Source organism: Toxorhynchites rutilus, chromosome 3, assembly GCF_029784135.1.
Source record: "Toxorhynchites rutilus septentrionalis strain SRP chromosome 3, ASM2978413v1, whole genome shotgun sequence".
Taxonomy (NCBI): Eukaryota; Metazoa; Arthropoda; class Insecta; order Diptera; family Culicidae; genus Toxorhynchites; species Toxorhynchites rutilus.
Window position 1 is genome coordinate 270469250 of NC_073746.1, and position 27802 is coordinate 270497051.

The following is a 27802-nucleotide window of genomic DNA, read 5'->3' on the forward strand; positions in this document are numbered from 1 at the left end:
TGAGCAGTCCAGATCACTTTGCTTTCGCTGCGCTTCGATCTAAGATTGGACCCCACCAGTGGTAATCCAAGTTTTTCAGTTCGTTTTTCGTATCGTGTGTTTTTCTTTTCGCGTCATAAATTAGACGCTTCGCGTAATGTGTGATGAGCAAGAAGAAGAGGAAGGCAGGCTCGAGCCCTGCAAAAAAAAAGACGGGTGGGTAATGTCGGGGACATAACCGGAGTGACGTAGGACTTCTACCTGCTTCCGTTTTGCGATTGCTACTCGCTGAAACTAGTTGTTGCCACCGAACCGAATGTGCTCTGTTCTGTAGGTGGGTTTTCTTATTGTTGTGAGCAGCTTTGCAAGCCAACTCGAGCACTCAGGCGGCCGAAATTCTATAACCGCTATTAGGTATACTGGTGCTCCGGCACCAATCCGTTGATGCGATGTGATGTGGAACGATGTCATACAACCACACTGATTTACGGTTTGAAAGAGAATGATATATTTTTCTTTTTTTTTTTTTAACTAAATATATAATCTTGTTGTGGCCTTCGACGTTCAGCTTTTAAAAAACGTTTATTATAATCAACATACAGTTTATTATCTAAATATCATTTATTAAGCAAACGTGGACGGTCACGGAAAGAATTTGAATGAGAACTGAACGGCGTCGTGGGTTCTGCTGCTGGTATATATCGATGAGTAATGCTGATGCAGCGGAACGATGGCTATTGGCTGGCCGCGATCGTACGATGTTTGGAATGTGCTGATCGTGGTCCTTTGGTGTGCATATCATAACGTGATTCATCGGGGGGGGTGAAAAAGTGTCGTCCTCGGCACTTGGTTGGTTATTCTGAATTCCTGGCAGGATGTTGTTGAGTTCGAGGTTTATCAACTTCTGGCGTTTCCTTGATTTCCTTTGTTGAGTAGCTTTCAGATGATAATAGATTAAAAATAGAATAATAATCAATAGAGTTGAGGACAGGGATGTCCCTCCTACTAGACTCCATTTCCATTTTTGGTCGGATTCTTGTTGAAGGAATACTTTGTCTAAATGTTTCCTGTTCGAGAGTGCTACTTCTTCTATTTTTGCCACATCGTGATCGTTTATGATTTGCTTTTTAATGGAAAGGTCATGAAGAGCTCCTTGGAATGTTTCAACTTCGCTAATTTTGTCGATTGAAGTAAAGTTGCGTTCCATGTAGGTAACCGTGCAGTTCGAGAAAGATATTATGAAACTTCCGGAAAGATGTCTGTTACTAGGTCCGCAATCGGAACGTAACTCCTGGTCTTTTGCATTAGTGATCAGGACCTTGTTATTAGCTATTAATTTTGCAGATGTTTCTTCACTTTTTTCCATCACACAATGCGGATCGTTGCCCATTATAAGTGGGTAAATGCATGAGTCTTTGAACTCTTTTGTGTAAATGTTTAATTGGACGTAGTTTTCTGGTTCCGTTGTGGTAAGGAGTTGTCTACCTTGTTTGATTACGAATTGGGGATATTCTTTTATAACAATACCGTTCTGATTTATTGGGTATATACGGATAATTGTTGATTCTTCCGGTTCCATTTCTGGGACGTGGATAATGTACAGTAAAGTATTTTCGCTAGTGGCTATTTTTGGGGTCACTAGATTGAGTGCTTCTTCAGGTATGTCCATTTGAATTCCTTGATTGTTGAGGATGGTTTTTATCAGGTTAATTTCTTTGCTGGATAATATTCTGCTATTGGTAACTCGCATTTTAGAGAAGAGTACTGCTTCTTGAATGTTGATTAGAATTTTGTTGATAGTGTCGATGTTCAGAATTGTTGTAATTATGTCGATATCGTCGAGGATGATTTGATTGATATGCTGTTTCTCAATTATTTGATTAATTGCGGTTGTTAATTCAGAGATACTGTTGCCAATCTGTTCGTTGATTTTGATTTGATGATTGTTCTCGCTGACTAGTTGGTTCAAGCTCCTGTTGATGATTCGTAGGTCTTGGGCGTCGGGGCTGCCGGCGATCCATTTCCATGCTGTGCCTATGATGTCCCATCTTCTGGTCCTCTTATGAATAGTTGGTTTAATTTGTAGAAAATTAGAATACAATTCGCGTATTTTATGCTTGCTAATCTGATTAAGTACATTATTATTCTTTTGATTATTGTATACCAAACTTGTAAGTTGGTTGATTGTTGACTCTAGGTCTGTAAGATTAATTGGATGTATTATCCTAATATTTCCCGTTTGGATTTTGCAAGAACCAATCTTCTGCATTAATATAAGATCGTTATGAAGATTTCTTATGGTGAGCTCCTGACATGAAATTCTTGAGATGACGATGATGATTCCTATGTATGAGATGAGCATCTGTAATACAATGTGAGATAGAAAGAGAAAAGTTATCTTTTTTTTGGTCTTTTAATTTTATTTTTGTGTCTTTTTATTTCGCAGTTATTTTTGAATGTGCGATCTGTTACTTCGTTAGCATTGGTTTTGTTGGCTCTAGCTTGTTTTTTGGTACGGATGTTGGGAATAACAAAAACTTCCTGTTTATCATTAATAATTGGAGGTTCCTCTTTCTTTGAATTTTGTTTTACAATTTGTTTTTGTGATTTTTCCATATTTAACTTAGCTTTGAGGAATAATTCTTGTGCGTCTTTAATTATTTCTTGAGGGTTAACAATATTATTTTGGTTAAAGAGAATTTCGTTTGGTGTGTATTGTGTTGAAGAATGTACAGTGTTATTATATAATGCTACAGATAATTTAACAATTGATTTTGTGCCCATAGTTCTGAATTTATGCTTGTTTGTATTAAATATTTCAATAATGGTAGAATGTGCACGTTCTATTTGTCCGTTGGATTCGGAAGATGCTGCGTAGTCTATCTGTGTTCCTAGTTGGCTGAGAAAGTCTTTAAGATGAATAGATCTGAATGTTGTTTCATGATCTGTTATGATTTGTCTGGGCACTCCAAATGTACTTATGTATTTTCCTAGTGCTTTTTGAACATGTACTAAATTCTTTGATTTTATAAATATCATTTGAAGATGTTTTGAAAATGAATCAATAAGTGACAAAAAGGAATGTTTATCTATTATGAATATATCCATGTGTATTCTTTCTAATGGTTTTTCGGTAATGGGCCTAGGAGAAATTTTTATGTTGAATGGTTTCCTCTCATATTTATGGGTATTACATATTTCACAAGAGTTTATAAATTTTCTCACTTTTATGCACATGTTGGGGAAAAAATAAGATCTTTTAATTTGAGCTTCAACTTCGGTAATACCGCGATGTGCCCTTTCATGTTCTTTTGCAATTAATTGGTCCTGTCTATTTTCATTTTGAACATCTTCTACCATTCGGTCTGTGAAAACAAAATGGCCTTTCTGACTAAAGTTTTCCTTGTAAGATTCCTGGATAGTTTGGATGAGGTTTTCTGGGGCCATGAGAGCAGTTTGTCTACCGTTATGAAAGAGTTTGAGAAAGTGTGTAACTTGATCTTTATCGAAAGAATTTTGAGATACTATAGTTCTGTGATAATTTTGGAATAGGGTTTCTTGTATTATGGTATCCAGTCGAGAAATTCTGAAAATCATTTGGTTACGGAAATAATTTAACGGGCGTTCGGAGAAATGGATGAAATAGTTGGAGGAGTCGTCGGCAGAGTGAATTGTTTGGGAATCGGAAAGGTTTGGATGGTTCTCGGGATTGTCCGATTGTGGGGGATTATTGGTGACAGATGCTTCACCGTCCTCTTGGTCTCTAGGATCTGAAATATTAGAAGATGTGTTATTATTTGTGATACAAACATTTGCTTCAATTGGCATTCTGCTTAAGGCGTCTGCTACAACATTGGATTTTCCTTCCTTGTATTTAATCTCGTAGTCGTAATTCTCTAGGTCTAGGCGCCATCGTAAGATTTTAGAATTCTTATCAGAAGTTTTGATAAACGTTAGAGGCTTATGGTCCGTAACAAGAGTGAATTTTTGACCATACAGGTAAGGTTTAAATTTATTTACCGCCCATATTATGGCTAATGCTTCTTTCTCATTTGTGGCGTATCGTGACTCGGTATCCGAAAGTGTTCGTGATGCAAATGCGATTGGCCTTTCGACATTGTCCTGTATCTGTGATAGGACAGCTCCTAATGCAAAGCCAGATGCATCCGTAGTTAAAATGAAGGGATGATCAAATTGCGGATATGCCAGTACTTGGTCTGTGGATAGTATTTTTTTAAGAGTATTAAAGGAATTTATGTATGAAGTGTCTTGTAATTCAATTGTCGAGTCTTTCTTTAAATACTTCGACATGGGTCGTGTGATTTTTGAAAAATCCTTAATAAATCTTCTGTAATAACCGATTAAACCTAGAAATTGTTTAATTTCTTTTTGATTTTTCGGTAAAGGCCATTGAAGAATTTTTTCAATTTTTTCGGGATTTGGTTTTACTCCTTCGGATGTTATGATGTGTCCTAAAAATTCTGTTTGCCTTTTCAAAAACTCGCATTTATCTAATTGAATTTTTAAATTGAAATCGGATAAACGCTTTAAAATTAATTGAAGGTTTTCTAAGTGGTTCTCTAGATTATATCCAATAATAATTATATCGTCAAGATACACGTAGCACTTCGTTCCAATATAATCACCGAGGATATCATTCATTGCTCTCTGAAAGGTTGCGGGAGCATTTTTAAGCCCAAAAGGCATTCTAGTGAATTCAAAATGCCCTTTGTCTGTAGAAAAAGCTGTTTTCTCGATATGTTTCGGGTCCATTGGAATTTGGTGGAATCCCGATTTTAAATCAAGAGTTGTGAAATATTCAGATTTTCCTAGGGAATCCAAAATTTCTTCAATTTGAGGCATAGGATATTTATCGTCTATAGTATGTTCGTTAAGCTTCCTATAATCGATTACGACTCGTACTTTTTTCTTTCCAGATGCGTCTGTTTTTTTTGGGACCACCCATATGGGTGAGGAGTACGGACTTTTGGAAGGTCGAATTATTCCATTATCTAACATTTCTTGTATTTGTTCATGAACATCTAGTTTGAAATGATGTGGGTACCGATAATTTTTTGTGTAAATTGGCATATCGTTAGTGGTTAAAATTTTATGTTTAGTGGCTGATGTGGATGTGAGTTTTTCCCCCTTTTTAGATACAACTGCTTGATGTTGGTGAAGAATTTGAATTAATTTGGTTTTTTCTAATGATGAAAGATGATTTGTTCTAATGATGTCATTAATTTCATTTTCAGAAATACATTCTGAGTGTTTTATTAGGAAGGGAGAAATGGTTTCAAAATTGTTAACTGTTAATCCAATTTTCGGGATATTTATGGGGTTTCTACATGTGGAAATTACATTGACGGTTGTTTTATTATTTTCTGCTCTATAGAGTCCAGGATTAATAAAGATATTTTTGTAAAGTTTTTGATAAGAGGGGACAAGCCAATCACCGTTATTTGTGGTCTCAATTGTTACAAAATGATTGTAAAGTTGTTTGGTGGGGTAAAATTTGGCATATGAAAATTGTTTGTCTAATAGTGTTAGTGTTTCGTCTTCGTAATTGATGCGTGCTTTGAGTTCTGCCAATGTTTCCGATCCTATTAAGCCGTCGAAAAAGTTGTGAAATTTCAAGACGTAAAACGTGAAGGGTTTGAAAGCGCCGTTAAACAAAGCAATTTTTCCTTTTTCGGTTACACTGTTGGTTCCACACACGTTTTTTATTTTCGTATTTGGTACGGTGCTAGTTTTTCCCAAGATTCCTGGTGCAATAATATTTTTGTTTGCTCCAGAATCTATCAAAATATTTAGGGTTTGATTATTTTTAGGATGTTTAATTTTGAGATAGGGTAAGTAATTTAAGTTGGATTTAGATTTGTGTATCCCAAGTGAAAATTTAGATCAAGATCATCATCCTCAGGATCATCTTTGACTGTCTCATGGTTATTTATTGTTTTCCTATTTATTGTCAGACGGCTCTGTGTAGTAGTAGCGTCCATCGGTTCAATTTCATTTCGCTCTCTTTTTTGATCCAATTTGAAGGGTTTCTGATTTTTATTCAATTGAGGATTTTTACTGCTTGATTTGTTATCGAAATCTTTGTTCTTCTGATACTTTTTTGGAGAATAATCAAAAGTCATGTTTTGTGCTGTTATTTCTTTTGATTTGAATTTACATAGAAATGCATAGGCATCTTCTATATCTTTCGGCCTTGCGGCTTGAGCATAGCCAAAATATGGTTCGATTAGTCCGGCGATGAAAGCAGCCAAGGCGTCTTCTTCTATAAAATCGTTTATGACTTCCCAGTTGTTACGGTATTTTTCTGTTTGTTTCGCCAAGGTCTTAATATTTTGAATAATATTTTTTGATTTATTGTAGTATCTCGAAATACTCATATTTTCAGTCATTTTACATTGCCATAACTGGCATTTATACGTGGAAAGTTCTTGACGATCGCCGAGAGCATTTGTCAGAACTTCCGAAATTTGCTCAAAATTGTCTGGGTTACCGGCAAGACATATTATGTCTTTTGCTTTCCCTTGGATTTTATGTATTACTGCAGTGGTATACATTTTAAATTGCACTGGCGTAACGTGCTCTTTGAAAGCATTGAGTGTTTCCTGAGCAGTTGTTAGCCACGCATTCAATTGTTTCGAATTGCCGTCGAATGTTGGAATCATTTTGATTGGATCCGGAATTCTGCATAGCATCTCAAAACTGGTTGTTGGTTGGTGATATTCGTATATTACCGGTTGTGCAGTAGGTTGTTCTGCTGGCGTTGTTCCATTTAAATGCGATTCAATTTGCAGGAACATGGCGTCATGTTCCTTTTGTTTGGTGGAAAATGCGTCCATCATCTCCATCATTTTCTGGAGTTGCGCGCCGATTTGCTCCATATCTGAGCTTTCTTCAATTAATAAATTTTCCAATGAGGGGGGATTCTCAATTGGGATGTGTGCCAAGTCTCCTGAGTCAACGGATGAAATGGTTTCTTCTGAGTCCGAAGAGTCGCAATTGCTGTGATTAATGCTTTTCCACAAGCTGCGAGTTTTCTTCAGAGCACTTTTTGGTGTTTTTGGCATTAATGAAGCCTTGCACCGTTTACACAAATTTGTTAATTTTTAAGCACACACGTTCGCTTAGAACTCGTGTGGCTTCTGGAAGTGTGCTTCGCTTAGAATTCACAATTCCAGGTGGAGTAAAACTTCTCTTAGAACACTTTTACTCCACGCGGTAAGTAATAATTAAAATTGCGTCCGAGTCTCTCTCTTAGAACGGACTTCGATGCACAACAAAAAAAATCACTGACCGGGGCGAGTTTTATTTCACTTAGAATGTGGGGGCGTAGAAAGAAGAGAGAAAAAAAACTTACCGTTTGCAATCGTGTGTGCGGGGTTCTTCGGTTCTTCCAGTGGTGGGGTGCGGTGTGCGGTGGAACCTCAACTCTTTCGTCACTTTGATAGCGGCGTCAGATGCTAGCACTTTCTACAGTTCGTATTAATGTTTCGCGGATTCACTCTAATCGGATTTACCAATCCTGATTATAACACTGTTTTTTCACACTCGTTACTATTCCACTCACTGAAACCGCACGGCTGCGCCAATCTTGTTGTGGCCTTCGACGTTCAGCTTTTAAAAAACGTTTATTATAATCAACATACAGTTTATTATCTAAATATCATTTATTAAGCAAACGTGGACGGTCACGGAAAGAATTTGAATGAGAACTGAACGGCGTCGTGGGTTCTGCTGCTGGTATATATCGATGAGTAATGCTGATGCAGCGGAACGATGGCTATTGGCTGGCCGCGATCGTACGATGTTTGGAATGTGCTGATCGTGGTCCTTTGGTGTGCATATCATAACGTGATTATATATTTATTCCACCTTTACATTTTGTTTGATACAATATTCGTTACATTTCAAGTGACCAACCATTGTTTTGCATCTTTGTTTCAAGATATATTTTTCAGCGGATCCGCGCCTTTTGTACTCTAGCGGTACACGCTCACAGGATAGAGACAAATCGGCAGACTCAGCCAAAGGGGCGAGTCCAACGAGACGAACGAAAGAGCGTTAAAAGGCAGAGATGGCAAAAAAAATACATTCATTACGATTTGTTCGCTCGTTGGATTCACATGCAGGCTAAAAAGGGTCCTTTTCAGGATCAAAAAATTATCTTTAATCTAAAGAGTTTATTGTTTTGCTATCACTCGATATCCCCATCTTGTTCGGCTAAACCTTCCTGTTTAGCGATTGCGTTTGCCACTCGCCACAGCTTTCACAGTTGGAAAATTTCTTCCCATCCAGCTTTGTGACATGTTGTACAGTAAATTATATTTAATGCAATGTGCCGAAACACCACTCAGTGTCGCATTGGAGGCGATTTTAACCTGTAATTGAACATTTGCGATGACAGTGGTACAGTGTCGACTTTCAATGTGGGGTCATAATTTGGACCTCGAACTCTATGTTTACAAAAATGTCCAACTAAATATGTCGCATTACATGTCCGTCCATTTAGCTAAATGTCGAAGTAATTGTAAATTACTGTACTTTCAATCTGGAAACAATTTAAGAATTGGTGAAAATTGAATAATCAGGAAAGTCCCCAACTATCAATAAGCTCAGAACAACTGCCAAATTCACATACTCATCAGATCCTGGCAAACAAATTATGAAAAAATCAATTTGTGTTTTATTATTATTTTGGATATTATTTTAGAAAGCATTGAACTGTATTTCGTTAACTGTTTTTTGAAAGGTTTAATGGCCCTGATAAGCGCCGTGTTTTACGGAATGGTTCCAATTTAGAAAACTTAGTACTCGTGGTTTTGAAAAAAACCATTTCGAACGCCCTCGATGCCGCCTTGTTCTGGATTTGCCACCAAAGCAGATTGTATAAAAAACACTACCAACTGCCGTTTTGCGATTGCGTTTGCCACTCGCCACTCGCTGCAACTGCCTGTTGTCTTGATGTCCACCGAACCGAATGTGTTCTGTTCCGAATGCGGGTTTTCTTATCGTCACGAGCAGCTTCGCCAGCTAACTCGATCACTTCGGCGGCCGAAACTATATAACGCCGGCTAGGTGGACTGGTGCATTGGTACTAACGCGCTCGGCCTAGCTACCCTTGCGAGGAACTCCAGACCAACACGGTTCGAGCGGGATTTTGCCTTTCCCTTCACTTTTCCTCCTTTGCCATGTCCAGACATGGTTGCTTGAGTTGGTTTGTTAATGTGTTGTGATGCGAACCGATGTGGTGTACGGTTTGAATGAGAATGATCGTTACGGCAGCGGAGCGAGGATTTTTAAGCTGACTGGCTGGCTCGAGAATTACGCATGTGTGAGACTGCGACCAATGTTTCGTTCATTTTTTTTCTTTTTCCTTTCCAATCGTGCTTCATTCTATTTCGCTGCTGCTCTGGTTGCCCGTTTTGGTCGATACGATTTGAGGAGCACAAAATGGACCAATCAAAAATGGGCACATAGTGGATTTGGACAATGTTTGATATTTTACAATTATCTCAAGAAAAATGAAGTGTTATTCATTATGATAGATGCGTAGATATATTTTCTATCAATTGATGCAAAAACCTTTGCGATCTATTGAGAAATGCTCGAGTTATAATCGTTCCAAATCTTGCATTTTTTCTTACTTGTTCAGTGCCTAGATTTCCATTTCACCCCCTATATCTTCCGCTTAGACGTAGTCCTACGTCGAAACGAACGCATTGCCAGGGGCAATAAAATTTCGAAGCAAGCGTCATCTAATGATGCACGCGATGTTGGTGCAGTTAAAAGCGCTCGCACTGAACCGAGCCTTCGCGAGTGTGACATCGCATCGAACAACAGCGGAATAGGCAACTTCGGCGCGTCGGTCGAAAATGTAAACGCCGTTACCCAGGCATGGGTGTTACAGCAGAGTACAAGCTGTGTGGCATAATTCAGTCTTTTTCCAAGCAGGCCAGTAGCAAAACTTCCTCCACTAAGGGTGACAGCTGTGCTTATCTCTAGCATTTTGTAAGACGGCATTCTTCATCTTCAGTGACAAAAAAAAGTTCAATTTGGGTGGTCCTGATGGTTTCAGCGAGTATTGATGTGAGTTATGGAAAAAGGAACAGTATTTTTCAACCAGGAACTTTGGTGGAGGCTCGTAAATGGTCTGGGCGGGATTTTGTTCAACCGGAAAAATCAAGATAGCTTTCAAATCTTTAAATAAAAATTGATAATAAGGAGTACATACGTGTTCTGGAATCCTCTTTCCTACCGTTTTTGATAGATATCGTCGCAAAAATTCAGATATCGTCACTGTTCAGATCCTTGCACGTATCGACACGCGGTACGAAGCCTTTACGTGTACGGTTTACCTTTTCATAGAACTTCCGTATCTCTTTCGAACGAAACAGTTGTTCATTTCGGCAGTCTCGATTCGCCTGCTTACGCTTTTTTGCTCTAAAAGTCAAAGTCTGGCGCTTCCGAATTGATGCGCGTAGTTGACAGTAGCTTTAGGAGGTTGTAGCCGCTGAATGTTTATCTTTCATGGTTTCTTTAGCGCTGGCGGTAAGCTATTGACATTACATGGTCGTTGCATTTTGCCCATCGCAATAAACCCGGTGCAATATTCAGCGATCTGCAGTTCCACGTCCCAAGTTTCCAATCGGTTTTCATTATCTATAATCTGGAGTTTAAAACATGCAATCTCGGATCTGAATCTGAATTAATGATATAAAACTGAATTTGAATAACTGAATAAGCCGTAATCGGGAAACCTGTATCAGATTTTATAACGTGGACCTAGAATATGGAATCTGGATCTGGTATATGTATCTGAAGTCTATATCTGAATCTGGAATTCGTGTTCTGAAACTGAGATATAAATATGAATTTCTTATCTAGGAGCAGAGATTTTGAATTTTGAAATTCAGAGATTTTAATTTTGAAATTTGATTTTGAAATTTTTATGTAGGAGCATAGATTTTGAATTTTTAATTTGAATTCTGGATTATTTTATGGATCTGGTTTTTAGGTAACAGATTCGGATCATGTACCTGAATCTAGAATCAGAATGAATGAAGAATATAAATTTGGTAAAAGCTTTCGAAAGTATGAAGAAAATACAGCGTCAAAAAACACATTATGAAAGGGATAAATTGACGAAATTAAGTTATCAACTAAACAAAGTTAAAGTGCATACACCATGATTGAAAATAGTAAACTATCTATTCCAGTGTACTGATAAAATATTGTCGCTTCCGTTTCAGCCCATCACGACCCACTGGACAATCATCTACCGATGACACCTTACCGGTCGAAAATGGAACGGCTGAACAACGAGTGCTCGAATCCGTTACTACAGCAGAACTGCGTCCCTGGTCAGAAGTGGCGCTGCGTGAGTGAAGACGGCCGTTGGCGACGGCACAAGTGCAAGTTTCATTTGCAGCTGCAGAATCACCTCGCTGAGATTAACAAACTGTCCAGTCAGAACAAACGAAACTGTGCTTGCTTCACGCCGGATGGATTGATCTACACGAAGATTAAATCCAAGAGGGACTACAAGCATCACCTGTTGGGTCGAAATCATCAAGAACATCGCCGACGACAGAAGAGGGATGTTTCATTTGATGAACGGTTCGTGGAGGCCAACTATGAGATGTTCAGTTTGTTGAGGATAGTTAAATCATTAGTTGAGTTGGAGGATGAGCTTGAGTCTAGTCAAGGCCACAGTAGGACTAAAAGAGAAACGCCTGGCGGCAGCCAGATCGAAAATGTGATTCACGAGTTGCAGAGTACGTTAAAGGAGATCGAACGGAACTTTGAACAAAACTCAGTCTTGAGAAAACAGAATCAATCGACGGTGGAGCTGCCGGAGAATGATCCCGGAACGAGATGTTTTGTCACCGCTCTTGGAAAGGTGAACTGTTCGAACATAATCTATGACAACGAGGTGAGTTGGAAGCGAAGTCGAACACAGGTGGATATGTTGATCAAGGTATTGAAGAATAAAATCAATGATTTAAAAGATATCAAGAAGCAGTTAAAGGAACACAAGCCGTCAAGTTTTAAATATGACGGCGAGGAAGAAGAAGAGGAGGAAGAGAACCTGAGTTTGTCTGGTGAACATGAACTTGAGCAAACCACGGCTTCAACGACCACAACTACCACTACCACTACCATGTCGTCAATATTTGACATTGGATACCACCGTAGAGATCAATTCAACAGAACTGGATTGGGGAAGCGTCCAAAGCACAACGGAGGTTTTCGTAAGCGTCCAAAGCCATCGCGAACCTATGACGAAGAGGGTACCTTGATTGACATGAGTCTTTTCGACACTTCTATTAACAATGGAAATGAGTCTGCATCACCAAATGGTAAATCTAGTCACGGTAGGCACAGGAATAATGGTCAAACTTTCCACTTCAACGGAAAGAATCGGAACAGAAATCGGTCGGAGACTCTCTCCAGCACTATTACGATCACTACAAGCACGAGTGTTCCTGAAGAAATCACCACACCCAGTAAGGTGAACGCGGTCAGTTCCAGCACCACTGAACGGCTCGGGCTTGAATTAACGGAAGAAATTCGGCACTCACTTATTTCATCGACGCTTGGTTACGGTGAATCTGCAGTTGATTCTGGTACAACTTCGGAGGCAACATTTTTAGATATTGCGAATACCAATTCAATCAGTTCCGCTACACCTCAAATTGTCATTTCAACCGAAGCTTCGGGTTTCGAGGAAGGTTGGTGAAAAATAACGAAAAAATGCAGTCAGCGTCTTTCTAACCGAATATACAATTTTTAGTGCCTATTCAGGTGGACTCAACGATATACACAACAGAATCTCCCTCTCCAGAAGAGGATACAACCATGCGATTGGAGAATGTGACTAAAGCCACAACAATTGCCAACGAGATCTTCGGCGTCAATGCTATATCCCACAATCAGATTCCTGTTATCAAAACGGATCCCACTCTGCCGGCCGCCGAGTGTTACTGCGAACCGGAAGCTGAGGGGTAAGTAATCGTTAAAGTTCGTCGCACTACGCGCGTCAATGTCTTCCGAAAATGGTGTGTATCAAGAGTTTATTTTAATCATCAGATCGCTGCCAGATGAACGAGAGTTAGCCCGAGAGACGCGCCGTCGCCTGAAAGAGGAACGCCAGCGCAAGAAGGAACGCAAACGTCATCGGAAGGCCAAACTCGAGAAGGAATGTTTGTCGGAGCGGATGAACTGTTTCAGCCATGATTCGAACCATTGGCGAACGGCACCACTGTGGGACGATAAACCGTTCTGCTTCTGCATGAACGCGAATAACAACACATACTCCTGTCTGCGAACCATCAATCAGACGCACAATTTCCTGTACTGCGAGTTCACAACGGGATTGGTCACTTATTACAATTTAAGAATAGGTGAAAAATGGCTCATAATGATTGAATCGGACCAAAACTTATCGAATGTATGTTTTTTTTTGTTGTTCTTAGATCCTTTCGAGACCCAAAACCGGGAATCGTCGCTGACCTCAGAGGAGAGAGCCGTGTTGCACGAGACGCTAGAGTACATGAAGAGCTGTCGGGGAAGAGGCTGCACATTGCCGCGACATCAGCAGGGTTCGTCTGGAAGTCAGCCAGAAAGCGACTTACCGGCTCCTGTCGCCGGAAGGACGACCGGTGTAGTGGTTGGGAGCGGAAAGCGGAAACATCACAGAGATCCTGGCGGGGGTAGGTTATTATAATAGTTCTTATTTCTTAAGAAAAATAGAAGGGTGGTGCCTAAGATACGATTTTTCATTCAATTCGCCTGTTTATCACTTCGGATATTAGCTTAGAACGAAACGAAATATTATTATTAACTTTCTAGCAGAAATTTTTGTTGACACTAGAAATAGCTGATGGTTTGTGTGATTTTGTCGCAACATGATTTTGTGTGATTTTGTGTTGCAACTAGATAATTAACACACTCAGTGCTTGCACTGAGCGACACAAACGATTCGCACAATGGCAAAGCAACAAAATACCAGTTGAACACGTTCACGCACCAGCGGTGGCCCGCACTAGACTGCCTCATCGTTATTGTGTCATTGTGTCATGATTCATAGCATGTAACAACAAGCGAATGCCACTGGGAGAAATGGCTGCTGCAATATCATATTTGAACAAACGAAAGTGAATTATTCAGAAAACCGTTCAATCGGCAAACACTGCCTAGAATAGCTCCCATCCGATAGAACGAAAAGCATTAAGGTGAAGGTGGAAGCTAGCCATTGTAGTAGTATAGGTAAACCCACGTGTAATAAAATAAGTAAAAAAAACTTTTTAAGTTAAACGGTTTAATTGTGATTAAACATAATAATGTACAGGGTTTTCCATTTCGGGCTTCCGAAAGTATACAGCCCTGCGCTGACAACCGTTTGACATATCTGTCAACCAAAGCGTCATATCGTTAGTTGAATGTCTGCCATTTTACAATATGGATCGTTTTAGCATCGCACAACGTGTTAATTTTGTTAAATTATACTATAAAATGATGAAAAATCGGCAAATGTGTTTTTGAGCATTACGGACGGATTTTGGTCGTCATGGACGGCCTACAGAGCACACAATCGCTAATGTAGTGCGTAAATTCGATCAAACTGGATCCGTAGCGGATATTGTGAAACCTGTGCATCATCGTAATGTGCGTTCGGCCGAAAATATTGCTGCTGTTGCTGCCAGTGTGGAGGATAACCCGAATGTTTCGATTCCACGGCGTGCTCAGCAATTGGGCTTGTCAAACGCATCATTGTGGCGAATTTTGCATTTGGACTTGCACGTACATCCATATAAAGTCCAACTGGTACAAAAATTAGAGCGTGGTGACCATGGAATGCGTCGGGCATACGTCGATTGGGTGAACGAACAACAGCAGCAAAATGCTGAATTTTCGCATCAAATTTTCTTCAGCGATGAGGCACATTTCGAGCTCGGTGGCTATGTGAACACCCAAAATTTCCGTATATGGGGCTCATAAAATTCACACGTGATTGTTGAGAGGCCATTGCATCCGCCGAAAGTCACTGTTTGGTGCGCATTATGGTCTGGTGGAGTCATCGGGCCGTATTTCTTTGAAAATGAGGACGGCGAGACGGTAACTGTGAATGGTGAGCGCCACAAATTGAAGATATAGATACGGATGACATGTGGTTTCAGCAGGACGGCGCCACCTGCCACACAACACGACCGAACATGGCCATATTGCGAACGAAATTTGAGGGACGCATAATTTCGCGTTTTGGTGATGCCAATTGGCCGTCCAGATCATGCGATTTGAACCCGCTAGACTTTTTTTTTGTGGGGTTATGCGAAATACCGTGTCTATGCCAACTCTCCGCAAACTCTTGAGCATTTGAAAGACAACATTCGTGAAGTTATGACCGAGTTGGATTTTCATTATCCACAATGAGCGACTTCATCATATGTCCCACGATTTTATTTTAGTCTTATCAATGCCCTAGACTAATGAAGGAGAGGTGTGATAACTGCTAACTGCTACTTGTCTAATTATTTTCTAGCTTTTAGTACATTAGTATGTTTAATCACAATTAAACCGTTTAACTTAAAAAGTTTTTTTTACTTATTTTATTTTCTAGTTTTTAGTACATTATCTGTTTCATTAGAATATTTCTCTACAATAAAACCATTATACTGTATTCTATCAGACAAATAATTTTATTTGAAACCGATATTGAGTGGATGCAGAAAATACATAGTGTGTTCGCCAAGTCAAGTTCGTTCATTTGATACACATATCTCATTCAACTTTTTTTGACGTAGAACTACGTCTTTCATTAAGGGTGCCAAATCAGAAAACAGGTCACATTTTTATGAAATAAAGTTAACGTTAATAACTATTTTTGCCGCGAACGGATTTTGGCGATTTACATACTAAACGAATCGGAAATTCCCTAAGATTTGTTTAATATGCTATACATTAGAATCCCCTGGTTTGTAATTGGTTAAAATTCATGAAAACTTCAAGCGTTTCCATTTTCTCATACATTTGTTCTGTCCATTTGTGTGCTTCCCCGAACAGAGCTGTCTATAACGAGCAACTTATCAACGACCAACGAAGGAGAAATCGTAGGATTTAAGGTCTCCGTGAACAAAGAGAAAGTAGAAGAATGAAGGGGAATACTGGCCTCGAGTATAAACAGTGGATCTCGCTGAGGCAAACTTTCATTCGGCATCGGACTGTTGAGCAATCCAGTTCACTTTGCTTTCGCTGCGTTTCGATCTAAGATTGGACCCCACCAGTGGTAATCCAACTTGGATATCGTCGTTTGGTTTTTCTGTTTTTTTTTCGCGTTATTCGTATCGTGTGATGAGCAAGAAGAAGAGGATGGCAGGCTCGAGTTCTGCAAAAAACGAACGCATTGCCAGGAGCAATAAAATTTCGAGGCAACGTCATCTAATGATGCACGCGATGTTGGTGCAGTGTCACACCGAGCCTTCGCGAGTGTGACACCGCATCGAACAACAGCGAAGTAGGCGACTTCGGCGCGTCGATCGAAAATGTAAGCGTCCCAGGCAGCAACCAAAATCAATGGGGGGGCCATCCCGCTGATGATGAAGGCGGTCGTTCTTGACAAACTCATCAACGAATTCGCATCGATGGGTGTTACAGTAGAGTACAAGCGGTGTGACATAAGTCAGTCTTTTTCCAAACAGTTAATATTGTTGGTGCCTTTGAGAATGCATCAATGCATTAAACTGACGTTATGGCGTTAAGGTTGTGCGCCAAAAAAATATTTGGGGAAAACCAAGCATCTTGAATGTCTTACTGGAATGTTAAAAGTTATTTTGGGTTCGCGTGCCAGTCGCAAATCTGCCTTCAACTAGGATTGCATTTGCGCTAATCTTGATCATAATGAAGCAATGCTACTGTTTTCCAGGTTGTTGATATTAACAAAAGAGTTTATTTCTCTTGTTTAGTCACCAAGAAAGTAAATGTCGTTCTGGAATTTTGTATGTGATTAGGTTTCGCTTACCAGTAGCAAAACTTCCTCTACTAAGGGTGACAGCTATGCTTGTCTCGAGCATGAGAAAGTAATGCAACTTTTTTCGAGGCCAGTAATATTAACAGAAGCGTTTCTTTTGAGAATAGCGCAAAATTATGAGAAGTGTTTATATTCCTAGTAGTTTCAAGCCACCAGTGTAATGGCTTTAAATGCATGCTATGGCGAACGCTTGTTTGGCGCTTGGTTTACGTTGTACGTACGATGCCTAGCGGTGCGATTCCACTGAGGCAATACTAAATAACATATAGCATGATATTTGTTAGTGTTGCCATTGCAAGTGTTGTCATTGTTGTTGTTTCCATGTGGTGCCAAAGATATATTGATGTAGTTATAAGATGTGGAATAATGGTGCATGTATATAATCGACTGTAGCCGAGTCTATGTTTATTGCGAAAAATGTCACCGGAATAGCGTTCGAGGAAAATTTTCAATGCATTGACATGAAATAAATTGCGACATACGATCAGCTAGTGTATTGTTTTGCGAGGGCAAGAATGAATCATCAATCAATTATCGTCAACTGGTTCTAAAATTTAAAAAAACCATTTCATAGATTATTCTACTAAGCAGTGGTTTCTAAAATTTCACAGCATTATAGAATAATATTCGAAGGTATAAACAAGCGACTTATATAAAATAACAGCGTAGTTCTACGTCAACAATGCGGTCGTATCTTGGACACAACCTTCTATAATTTTTTTGAGATGATATGGAATCAGCTATTTTGTAGCGGCGGCCAAATTGGATTTTTCAAGATAAGCAGTTTTAAAATGACAGCAAAGATAAAAGTATTTTAGAAATTCGGTCAGTTCCTATTGGTCAAATTTCTATTAATGTGGAACAATCCTACAGAAATACAAACATACATACGAACAGTTCAAGCTAAATAAAACCGTTTAATAGAGTGATTGGCTATTTTGTATTGCGGCCATCTTGAATTTCGATTTTTCATGATCTTCTGTGATCTACTATTCAAGCCCTTTCATTTGATACCCATATTAATCGAGTTTTCAGAAAATATGCAGCCCGCCATTTTATAGTGGCAGCCCTCATAGATTAGCATTTTTCATAAATAACTGTGTTCTACTAGTCAAGCCCTTTCATTTGATACCCATATTAATGGGGTTTTGAGAAAATATGTAGTTCGCCATTTGGTAGGATTTTGATGGATTTGCATTTTTCATAAATAACCGTGTTCTACTAGTCAAGCCCTTTCATTTGATACCCATAATAATAGGGTTTTGAGAAAATATGTAGTCCGTCAGTTTGTAGTGGCAGTCATCTTGAATTAGCATTTTTCATGAATAACGGCGTTCTACTAGTCAAGCTCTTTCATTTGATACTCATATTAAGGGGGTTTTGACATAATATGTAGTCCGCCATTTTGTAGCGGCCGCCATCTTGGTTTTGCATTTTTCATAAATAACCGTATTCTACTAGTCAAGCCCTTCCATTTGATACCCATATTAATGAAGTTTAGAGAAAATATGTGATCCGCCATTTAATAGCGGCCGCCATCTTGAATTTTCAAGATCATGAAATACGCAGTTTTATAATGACTACAGAGATAAATGTGTGTTCCAAATTTCAGATCAATCGGTCATCAGGAAGGGGGTCATATTTCTATTAATGTGGGTTAGCGCTACAGACAAACATGTTACAAACATACAAACAGATTACAGGGCAAACTAAATAAAACCGTTTAAAAATGGGGTAATAGTGTTTGTGAGAGAAGAGCTGTTACAAACATACAAACATACAAACAGATTATAGGGCAAGCTAAAAAAACCGTTTAAAAATGGGGTAATAGTGTTTCTGAGAGAAGAGCAAAGCACACGTAAATAGATCAATTCACTTTTCAGACTGTGTGGCGCTTCATTGACACGAGTCTTTGAATACATTTTTAAAAAAAATAACAATTCAATACTTAAGTAAAATGTATGAACGATATGTTCCGATGAACAATTGCAAATATAAATATATATAGAAGGTGCATTTGCATATGAAGCAAAATTCTGATTACACGCGAGCGTAACATGAGAAAATTTATAACACATTTGAATTGGGGCTCTTTTGGTATTAACAAGTTCTTCTGCACAGTAACTCGATGTTGATAATTCCTTAATATTTTCCTTCGTTCGTATTGTTGTCACATATTCACGTTGAAGAGCCTTAACCCTTCTCTTCGTTGACCGAGGCATTTTGATTGAATGTAATACTTTTCCGTTTACTGCTTTTGAAAGCATAGGCAGCCGTGGCAGTATTCCGAGCTCTGCAATACAATTTTCTTACCCAATGTTAAAGTTGCTAAAACTTACATTATAGATCCATGAAACGTAAATATAATAATTGTATTGATATCAACACAATTTTATTCTATTGATTTTCATGACATGAAACACTATGACTCAAGAATAACACATTGAGTTGTTTTTATAGCTGTTTTGATGATGTTGTCTGGCATCAGTGTCGGAAAAATTACGATACTTTCACCAATACAAACAATACCATTGCCGAAGATTGAAAAATGAAAATATAACTTTCAGAGTACTAGCTCGAGTTTTCCGACGCAGATGAAAATTTAATATCTTGTGAGTAATCGATTAGAGTTTGGTTGATATTACTTGATGCGAAAACGATCATTTTCTTTACACTGTTTCGCAAAATTATTGATTTTCGGGCGAGGGGTGAGGGAGGGAGATGAAAGAAATGAGCGCCATTGTGGCAGCCATTTGTGGCTAGCTTCCACCTTCACCTTAAGCGCACCCGCCAATGAGCGAGGAGCATGAATTATACGCCGGCGTGAACGTGTAAAGAATTTTCATATTAACTCATCCATAACAAACTGTTGACTGCTCGATAACTGTTGACTGCTCGCTAGCTGAAACGATACTGGGAAGAAAATCGGTAACGGCATTGTTGATACTCTCGTCCGGTGAACCGTACCTCACCACTGCATTACTTCCTCGTTGCAATCTACACTGTTATTGCTACTAGCGACTCCTCAAGGAATTCCTAGACCTAGACTGTAACAAAGGTGTTCGTACTAATCACAAACATTTTTACCCATCCTGAAATTGTTCCAATTTCTAAAAAGATAATAATTTCTCTTCGACAGGGATGGGTTTTGGGGAAAGGAAATGACACATTTTTGCGCTGAGTGTTAATCCATTCTACTTGATCGAGTAATTAAAGCTACGTTCACCAGATTTGAAATCATCTACCCTTTTCCATGAAACATGTATGGGTGCCAAAAGTTAATTCTTGCAGTCGTTGAAAACTTGACCCACAACTAAGTTTGGGCTTGAACTATCCTCTAGTTTACACCCCTCCTCAAAGATCAAGACAGTTTCAACCTACCTTGTATAGTCATAAGTTTTGTCAATGAAATGAAGCGAAAAAAAAAATGAGAGATTGTATCCGAGACACGACCGCTTAGGACGTAGGACTAGGCAATCTTTTTTTTTTAATTTATTGGTTTATCATTTCGGATATTATTTGCAAATACGTCGAAATTCAATAAATAACTCTTTAGTAAAAAGTTCCGTTTCCAGAAAAGATGTGGTTTTGTAAAATCATTCTGAGAAGCAACGACTCTTTCTTGCCTTTACGAGAACAATACACTAATTGGTCAAATGTCGAAATTTGTTTCTGTATATCAATGCACGCATTGCACTGAGTATTTAACGAGACGCATCTTCCGTGCATCGCTAGCATCAAACACGCGTTTAACATATGCACACAGTTGCAGCGATAAAAATCGAGACAAACTTCATGTGGAATTTTCGCTAGCGTTCACAGCTAGAGAGAAAACATAAAACACAAAACAAGCAGAATGAGTTTACTTCGCAAATATTCTCTTTTCGCTATCCCCATTCGTTGTTTCTATTCCAGCGGCTGCATAAGTTGCCCGTTATTGACAGCTCTGTTCGGGAAAGCACACAAATGGACAGAACAAATGTATGGGGAAATGGGAATGCTTCCAATTTTCATCAATTCAAACCATATACAGACTATGGGATGTTAATGTATAGCATTTCAAACAAAGCTTAGAGAGAATCCGATTCGATTGATATGCAAATCGTCAAAATTCGTTCGCAACAAAAATAGTTATTAACGATATCTTTATTTCATAAAAACGTGACCTGTTTTCTGATTTGGCACCCTTAATATAAGACGTAGTCCTACGTCAATAGTGGTAGCACTGCAGTCGTTCGCTCTCACTAAGTTTCGCGGTCCCATCACTTTTTGTTTGGTTTCCTACACCCAAAGTTAATTTTTAGTACATTTTCTGGCATCCCGATTTATTACATTTAATGAGCTGAAAGATAACATAAAATTTTCTACTCCCCAATACATGTATATCATTTGTATAATATATGTGCTAGAGCCAATATGAGGGAGCGAAACAGGAGACACATTTAAATGAAAGCTTTTCGTATAGTTTGCCAAATACACGGCCCAGACAGAGAAAGATATATTCTCGTTCATGTTCTTCTTTATCGGCTTAGAAAACACCATCCAACTTCATTTTATGATGAGGTGTAATATTATCACGCTCCTTTATAACAGCGCTGGCAGCTATATGGATAGCGTGGTCGTGTAAAGTAACTTCGCATTCCAGCCGGCCTTGGTTCGATCCCCATTGACGTCGTATGGACTTTTTTTTTGCCAATCCCAAATGAAAAGAGAAAAGAAAACAGAAAGAGATGTCTGCTCGTGGAAGATATACTCAGAAAGGAGCGTCCGAGGTCGGTACGGCTGCACGATGTCATCCATGCGGTTCCTGGATGCGTTCGATGCAATCCTATTGGCAATCAAACCCTTCTAGCAGTCAAAATGGACCAAATTGCCAAGCCCAGATTGAAACGAATGCGATTGCCAACCATACCAATCATATTTTTTCTCTGCAAATGATTCGCCATCCGGTAGGCCAGACCTCAATCCACTGGATTATACACCTTGGATCAAATTGGAGGAGCGTGCCTGTGTACTCTCTCAACGAAATTTGCAATTGTTGTAGAATTCCATCGAGAAGACATCCCGCGAACTTCTACTTGCAGCATTCCGTGAACCCATAGACGATTCCTGGTTCACGACATATACGACTCTGCGTGAAGAAGAGAGAGGACCATTTCGTATAATTTTGACAAAAACGTTTATTTTAGATACTCGTATACTTTCATTAAAAAATAGCTTTTTATTTCATTTTGTTCTTGATTGATGAATTTTCAAATGATTGACAAAACTGGTGGACTATACTAGGTACAAATCATAATTGTCTCGTAAGGCTCGTTGTCACCAATCCATTGCATTGCAGTGGAAATTAGCATTTAGAGCTCGACAGTTATTCTCTAGAAAAAAACTGTCTTAGACAAAGTTGTTACTCATGATAGAGCGCTCGTTTTTATGTTGTCAAAAATAAAGTGACCAAAATTGTCGATGAACTAAAAAATCCAACTTTCTTATCTTTATAGATAGAGGTAAAAATAAAATAATAAAATAGTTCGACAATGTTGTAGCTCCAATTATTTGAGACATCTTTGTAGAACAAAGTTTTTCTCTATTTTTTGAAATAACCGATATAGCGCCTTTTTTCTAAGTTACGTTAGGGTCACCATGAAAAAAACTGTTTTTGTCTTGTGTCTTCGAAAGACTTTTAGAGCTTATTGATACCAACATTTTGCGATGCAGAACTTGTCTATATCTTAATCCTACTCAAAGTTATTGATGGTTTTTTACCCAAAAACTCATGATTTCAACTTTAATTTACTCAAACACAAAAAATAATATAGTTTTGAAAACCACACATCATATAGAGTGAAATATGCTCTTTTAAATGCCGCCAATAAACTTTGTTTACGTTTGCCCCAGAAAGTATGACGAACAAATGATAAGAGCATGTTTTTTGGGAAGAAATATCAATAACTTTGATTAAAGTTGAGATATTCACAAGTTCTGCATCGAAAAATGTTTGTATTAGTATGCTCTAAAAGTCCTTCGAAGACAGTTTACATTTAAAATTTGAAACATGAAAGTTGAAGCAAAAAAAAAAACAGTTTTTTTCATGGTGACCCTAACGTAACTTAGAAAAAAGGCGCTATATCGGTTATTTCAAGAGATAGTGAAAAACTTCATTCTACAAAGATATCTCAAATAATTGGAGCTACAACATTGTCGAACTATGTTTACCTCTATCTATAAAGATAAGAAAATTAGATTTTTTATTTCATCGAAAATTTTGGTCACCCTATTTTTGACAACATAAAAGCGAACGCTCTATCATGAGTAACAACTTTGTCTAAGACAGTTTTTGTCTAGAGAATAACTGTCGAGCTCTAAATGCTAATTTCCACTTAAATGCATCTCCTGGACCATTGTGCATTGGCTTTCGGAGCCTAAAGTTACTTGGTGCTTTAACCTCTATTAGATAAATCCTCCTATCTTTACTTCACTCACTCCTAAATGCACGTGTCTGTATCTGGCTCCGTTAACAGAGTCCTTTCCACCTTTCTACTTTTGATACTATTGACGTGACTTAGTCAAGTTGTTGCGGAAGTTATCCGCACTGATAGGACATTCCTTTGTGCCAAGCCGCACACAATGGCCACATTCATCCGTTCTTGTTCATGTTCAGCAGAATTCCTTAGAATAACAGTAAAATCCTTTCGCTGAACAGATTACCTTGTATGAAGCACACAAGAAAACATTGGACGACCTTTGCATTCTTCGCACGCTTGAGATAATTAGCAGTTTCTTGGCTAATTACCTTTCTTTAGGCAATTCCAACAGAGAACATGGCGAATCCTTGGAATCAGAAACAATCGCACAATCTCTGCGTGTCATTGGAATGAGACGTACTGTAATCATACTGATCAGTAACGGATGCATTTAAAAAATGGGCTAATTTCGGATGGTGACGAAAAAAAACTACAACAGGTAATTCAATGGACCAAAATTTCCTTGGGTGCTACATTTATTAATCCTTCTGAAAGAATGATTCGACGCTCTGCAAGAGAGCCTTACTGTAGTTAACCGGAATCTTAGCCATGATCGATGAAAAAATAAATTTCAGCATGTTCTTCAGATCTTTTCTGGCCTTGGCGATCAGCTGTTTCTCTGTTTGACCACAAAACAATTGGAGTAGATCCTCCGTTTGTAGTACACCCTGGAATTTGTTATGGGTCGCAGCGGAGGGACCCTGGGACCGTTGGCAGATTCCAGTACACGTCTATCTTCAGCCACTCTTTCTGGGTGATTGCCTGCTGCTCAGACACGCCCGAACTACTCTGACGCTTCCGCATAAAAATGTTCATGTTCATTTTAGTGATCTAATTGTTCACCGTTTGGCCGGATGTTCCGACTTCCCGGCCAAAAGCGCGGGTCGATGAGGCTACCTTGCTCTCGGTCTTCCTCTTCAGCTTCTGTTGCACTTTACGGTTGCGCATCACTGCCTGACCATCAGGGCCAGGCTTCATTTCGACGTTCTCGTTATTCTCCTGAAGAAAGTGAATTTTGTCAAAGCCGGATCAGCTATATCCTGCGGACATGAAGTGCCTCCCGATGTCCAACTTCTTCGCGCTTTGGGGAGAAACTGGCAGGGCAGTACAAACAAAGTATCGGACGTGGTTGTTCCACAATTTTCGCCAAGGCTGCTGCAAATCAACTGAAAAGGGCGTTGGTGTATTTTCGTAGAAGGCACAATAAACGTAGGATTTAAGAAAAAATTGGTATACTGAACTATATTTTGTAATTTTTTGATCGCTAACCGAAATTAGTCCATTTTTTTAAAGCATACGTCACATATGGTAGAAGCAATCCAATATCACAATTTTACTATCACATGACCAATTTTAATTGCGACTGATTTTTACACGGGCATGTAGAATCATTATTCTTTTTTTTAAATCGTAGTTTGAATACAAGATGTCTGATTAACCCATTAACGCTCAATCAGTATGAAATTTTTTTTGGCGTAAGTCATTGGTGTAATTTTGATTATCGGCGTTAAAGAAATCCCAATGTTTAACCCGTTTTATGTTGTTAGTGTTAACTGTATTGATCGATACAAAGGAAGAATGGAAGATAGATATCAAACACAGTCATTTTCGGTAGAGGCATCGATTTTCATGCCGTCTGGTAAAGAGTGCTTCTGTATATTTACATCTGCCTCATTTCTGTCTCTGTACTGGGTAGTTAGTTTAAAATTTCTAAAACGAAAGCGTTGCGTTTGAGGTGCAAGGATTTGAGCGTTAATACCTCTTTGACAGCTGCAAGAAGTGGTATGACAATTACTTTTGAAAGTTATAATGTGCATAAGTCATGTTTGTGATTGATTGATCCCAAAGCTTTTTTCGATGGCTCATAAACTACTTTGAAATCAAACTATTGTAATCACAAAAATCCATTAATATTGATGAAATCACACAACAGAAGCTAAGCAGAAAAGATATATGAAATAGGACACAAATCTCGTGTATTGTTCTCGCGAAAACAAGAATTAGTCATGATACACCCATCTCCAAGTGCTTCTACAAAACCCCACAAACCTATCGGTCCGTTTTAAGGGCCACGAAAACTTTCGATTAAAGAGTTATTTTAAAAATGTCGATGCATTGTAAAATGATACCCGAAGTAATTAAAAGCGAATTGATTTTTACATTTTTTTGCTGGAAGAGACCCTCTGTGAATTTAGGAGCGCTTTTTAATTTATTGGTGTAATGATATTTTGAATTATAGACGCTTTCTCGTACTCTTAGAATTTCTCAGCACATTCGACTCTAGTCTGATATTGACGACGAAGCCTTAAAAAAGGCACATTTGGAAAATTGAACACTCGGCCTTGAAAAAGACCATTTGGAAAACCTCGCTAGCGCTGCCATCTGGTCGCTAGGAGGATGACTGATAAATGACTTATTTCGATCAATCAATTTATTTCCGTGAATTTGAGCGTTGCTTCCGGATTAAACGTGGCGTCAAATTACTACGAATTTCAAACCGGATGTGAAAAGGTATTTTTCAGCTACTACAAAATGAGCACTACTAGTTTTAAGGTTTTATTCGCTTTGTAAATCTCACTTGGGATATGTATCACTCATGGAATCTAAAACATGAATGAGGAAAAATACTGCATCGCAAACTATGCGCTCGTATTTCAATTGCGCAGTATTTGCGCCGACCAATCAGCATCGCTCCTGTAGTTGTGTTGGTTGTCTCGCTAGTTTCGTTGTTCTCATTCTGCCCACGCGAGGTTGTTGGATGTTACATGTTAGAATGATTAATTTAATTAACTGTTTCTTTACTAGATGATTTGTTGTCTTCAATTGGTAGAATAGCAATTTTTGAAATAGGTCGGCGCAAAATGGTGTCTTTAATTTTTACATCGATTGCTTTGACAAGATTATCGTTACCCGGATACACATGTTCCACCTTTCCTAATTTCCACTGTTGTGGGGGGAGATTCCAATCTTCTAACAAGACCACCATTCCTGGTCGAACATTTGGAAGGCGAATGCGATTCTTGCCTCTCGGTTGTAAACTAACTAAATAATCACGTGACCTCTCCAAAAGTGCTCTCGCATTTGCTGAAGATGTTGCCATCGTGATAATCTACTTTTGTTTATATATTCGTTTGACGGTTCTGGAATTGCTATTAACGGTCGTCCTATCAAATAGTGAGCTGGAGTAATTATTTCTTCAGTCGGATCGTCGGAATGCGCAAAAAGCGGTCTAGAATTCAGTATCGCCTCGTTTTGTGTCAACAGTGTTGAAAATTCTTCGAACGTTAGTGATACATCTTTAAGGATTCTTTTTAAATGGAATTTTGTGCTCTTAACGGAAGCCTCCCAGAGACCTCCAAACTCTGGTGCATCGGGTGGAATAAAATGCCACATTATTTCTCTCCTTCTACAAAATTCTCCAACGTCTTTAACAGCTACTTCGTTACTGAATAGTTTAAACAATTCATGTAACTCCACCTTAGCGCCACGGAAATTACTACCATTGTCCGAATGAAGCTCGCGAACCAGACCTCTTCGGCTGACGAATCTTTGCAAAGAAGCTATAAATGCGCTAGATGTCATATCTGATACCAGCTCGAATCGATTTAGTAACCATACAGACAAAGACTGCAATATACGACTTAACAATTACAGGTTTCCTCGATCCTTGCTTCACTAGAAATGGTCAAACGGGGCAGCCGGAGTAACTCGACTTGGAGGAAGATTTCCCATATACTCCCATAAATCTTGGTTTGGCGTGGAAGCATGTAATGCAGCCGCGAGTAATTTTTCTTCTCCTTGATACGACAATTTGCTATGAAATGATTGACATACGCAATGACGCGTTGCAATTTTCGAAAAGAGCTATATTTTTTGAATACTGTAAGACCATCTGAATTGATCACAGGCATCGTTATTATGGCCAATTTTTTAACATCTGGAAGTTCTGATTCTGGAATCTGTTCTATTTCCCTGGTTTCATAATCAATCAACTGCAAGAATGCAGGTCCGTTCCACCATAACGAATTGTGTTTCAAAGCACCAGGAAATTGCCCTCTTGGGATCATGTCAGCTGGATTTTCCTTTGATCGTACGTAGTACCAATCAATATGTTTATTTTCTTGAGTGATTTCCACGACATGATTTTTTACAAAAGGTTGTAACATTGTTGGAGGTTTTTTCAGCCATGCTAGAACTATTTGGCTGTCTGACCAAAGACACACTCTGTGGAATTCAATCTTAAGGGCGTTCAGAACTT

The 27802-nt window shown here is 38.8% G+C and overlaps 1 protein-coding gene across 9 annotated transcripts in view; it reads left to right on the forward strand.

Annotated features, from left to right (window-relative positions):
• The window catches only part of LOC129772795 (extracellular sulfatase SULF-1 homolog), a 154689-nt gene that overhangs the window by 119245 nt on the left and 7642 nt on the right, over nucleotides 1–27802 (forward strand). For all 9 annotated transcript variants that reach the window (XM_055776254.1, XM_055776256.1, XM_055776250.1 and 6 more), the window contains exons 7-10: nucleotides 11247–12728; nucleotides 12791–13001; nucleotides 13087–13400; nucleotides 13473–13709. In XM_055776254.1, the coding sequence (XP_055632229.1) occupies nucleotides 11247–12728; nucleotides 12791–13001; nucleotides 13087–13400; nucleotides 13473–13709 (2244 nt within the window). The remainder of the gene's footprint in view (nucleotides 1–11246; nucleotides 12729–12790; nucleotides 13002–13086; nucleotides 13401–13472; nucleotides 13710–27802) is intronic.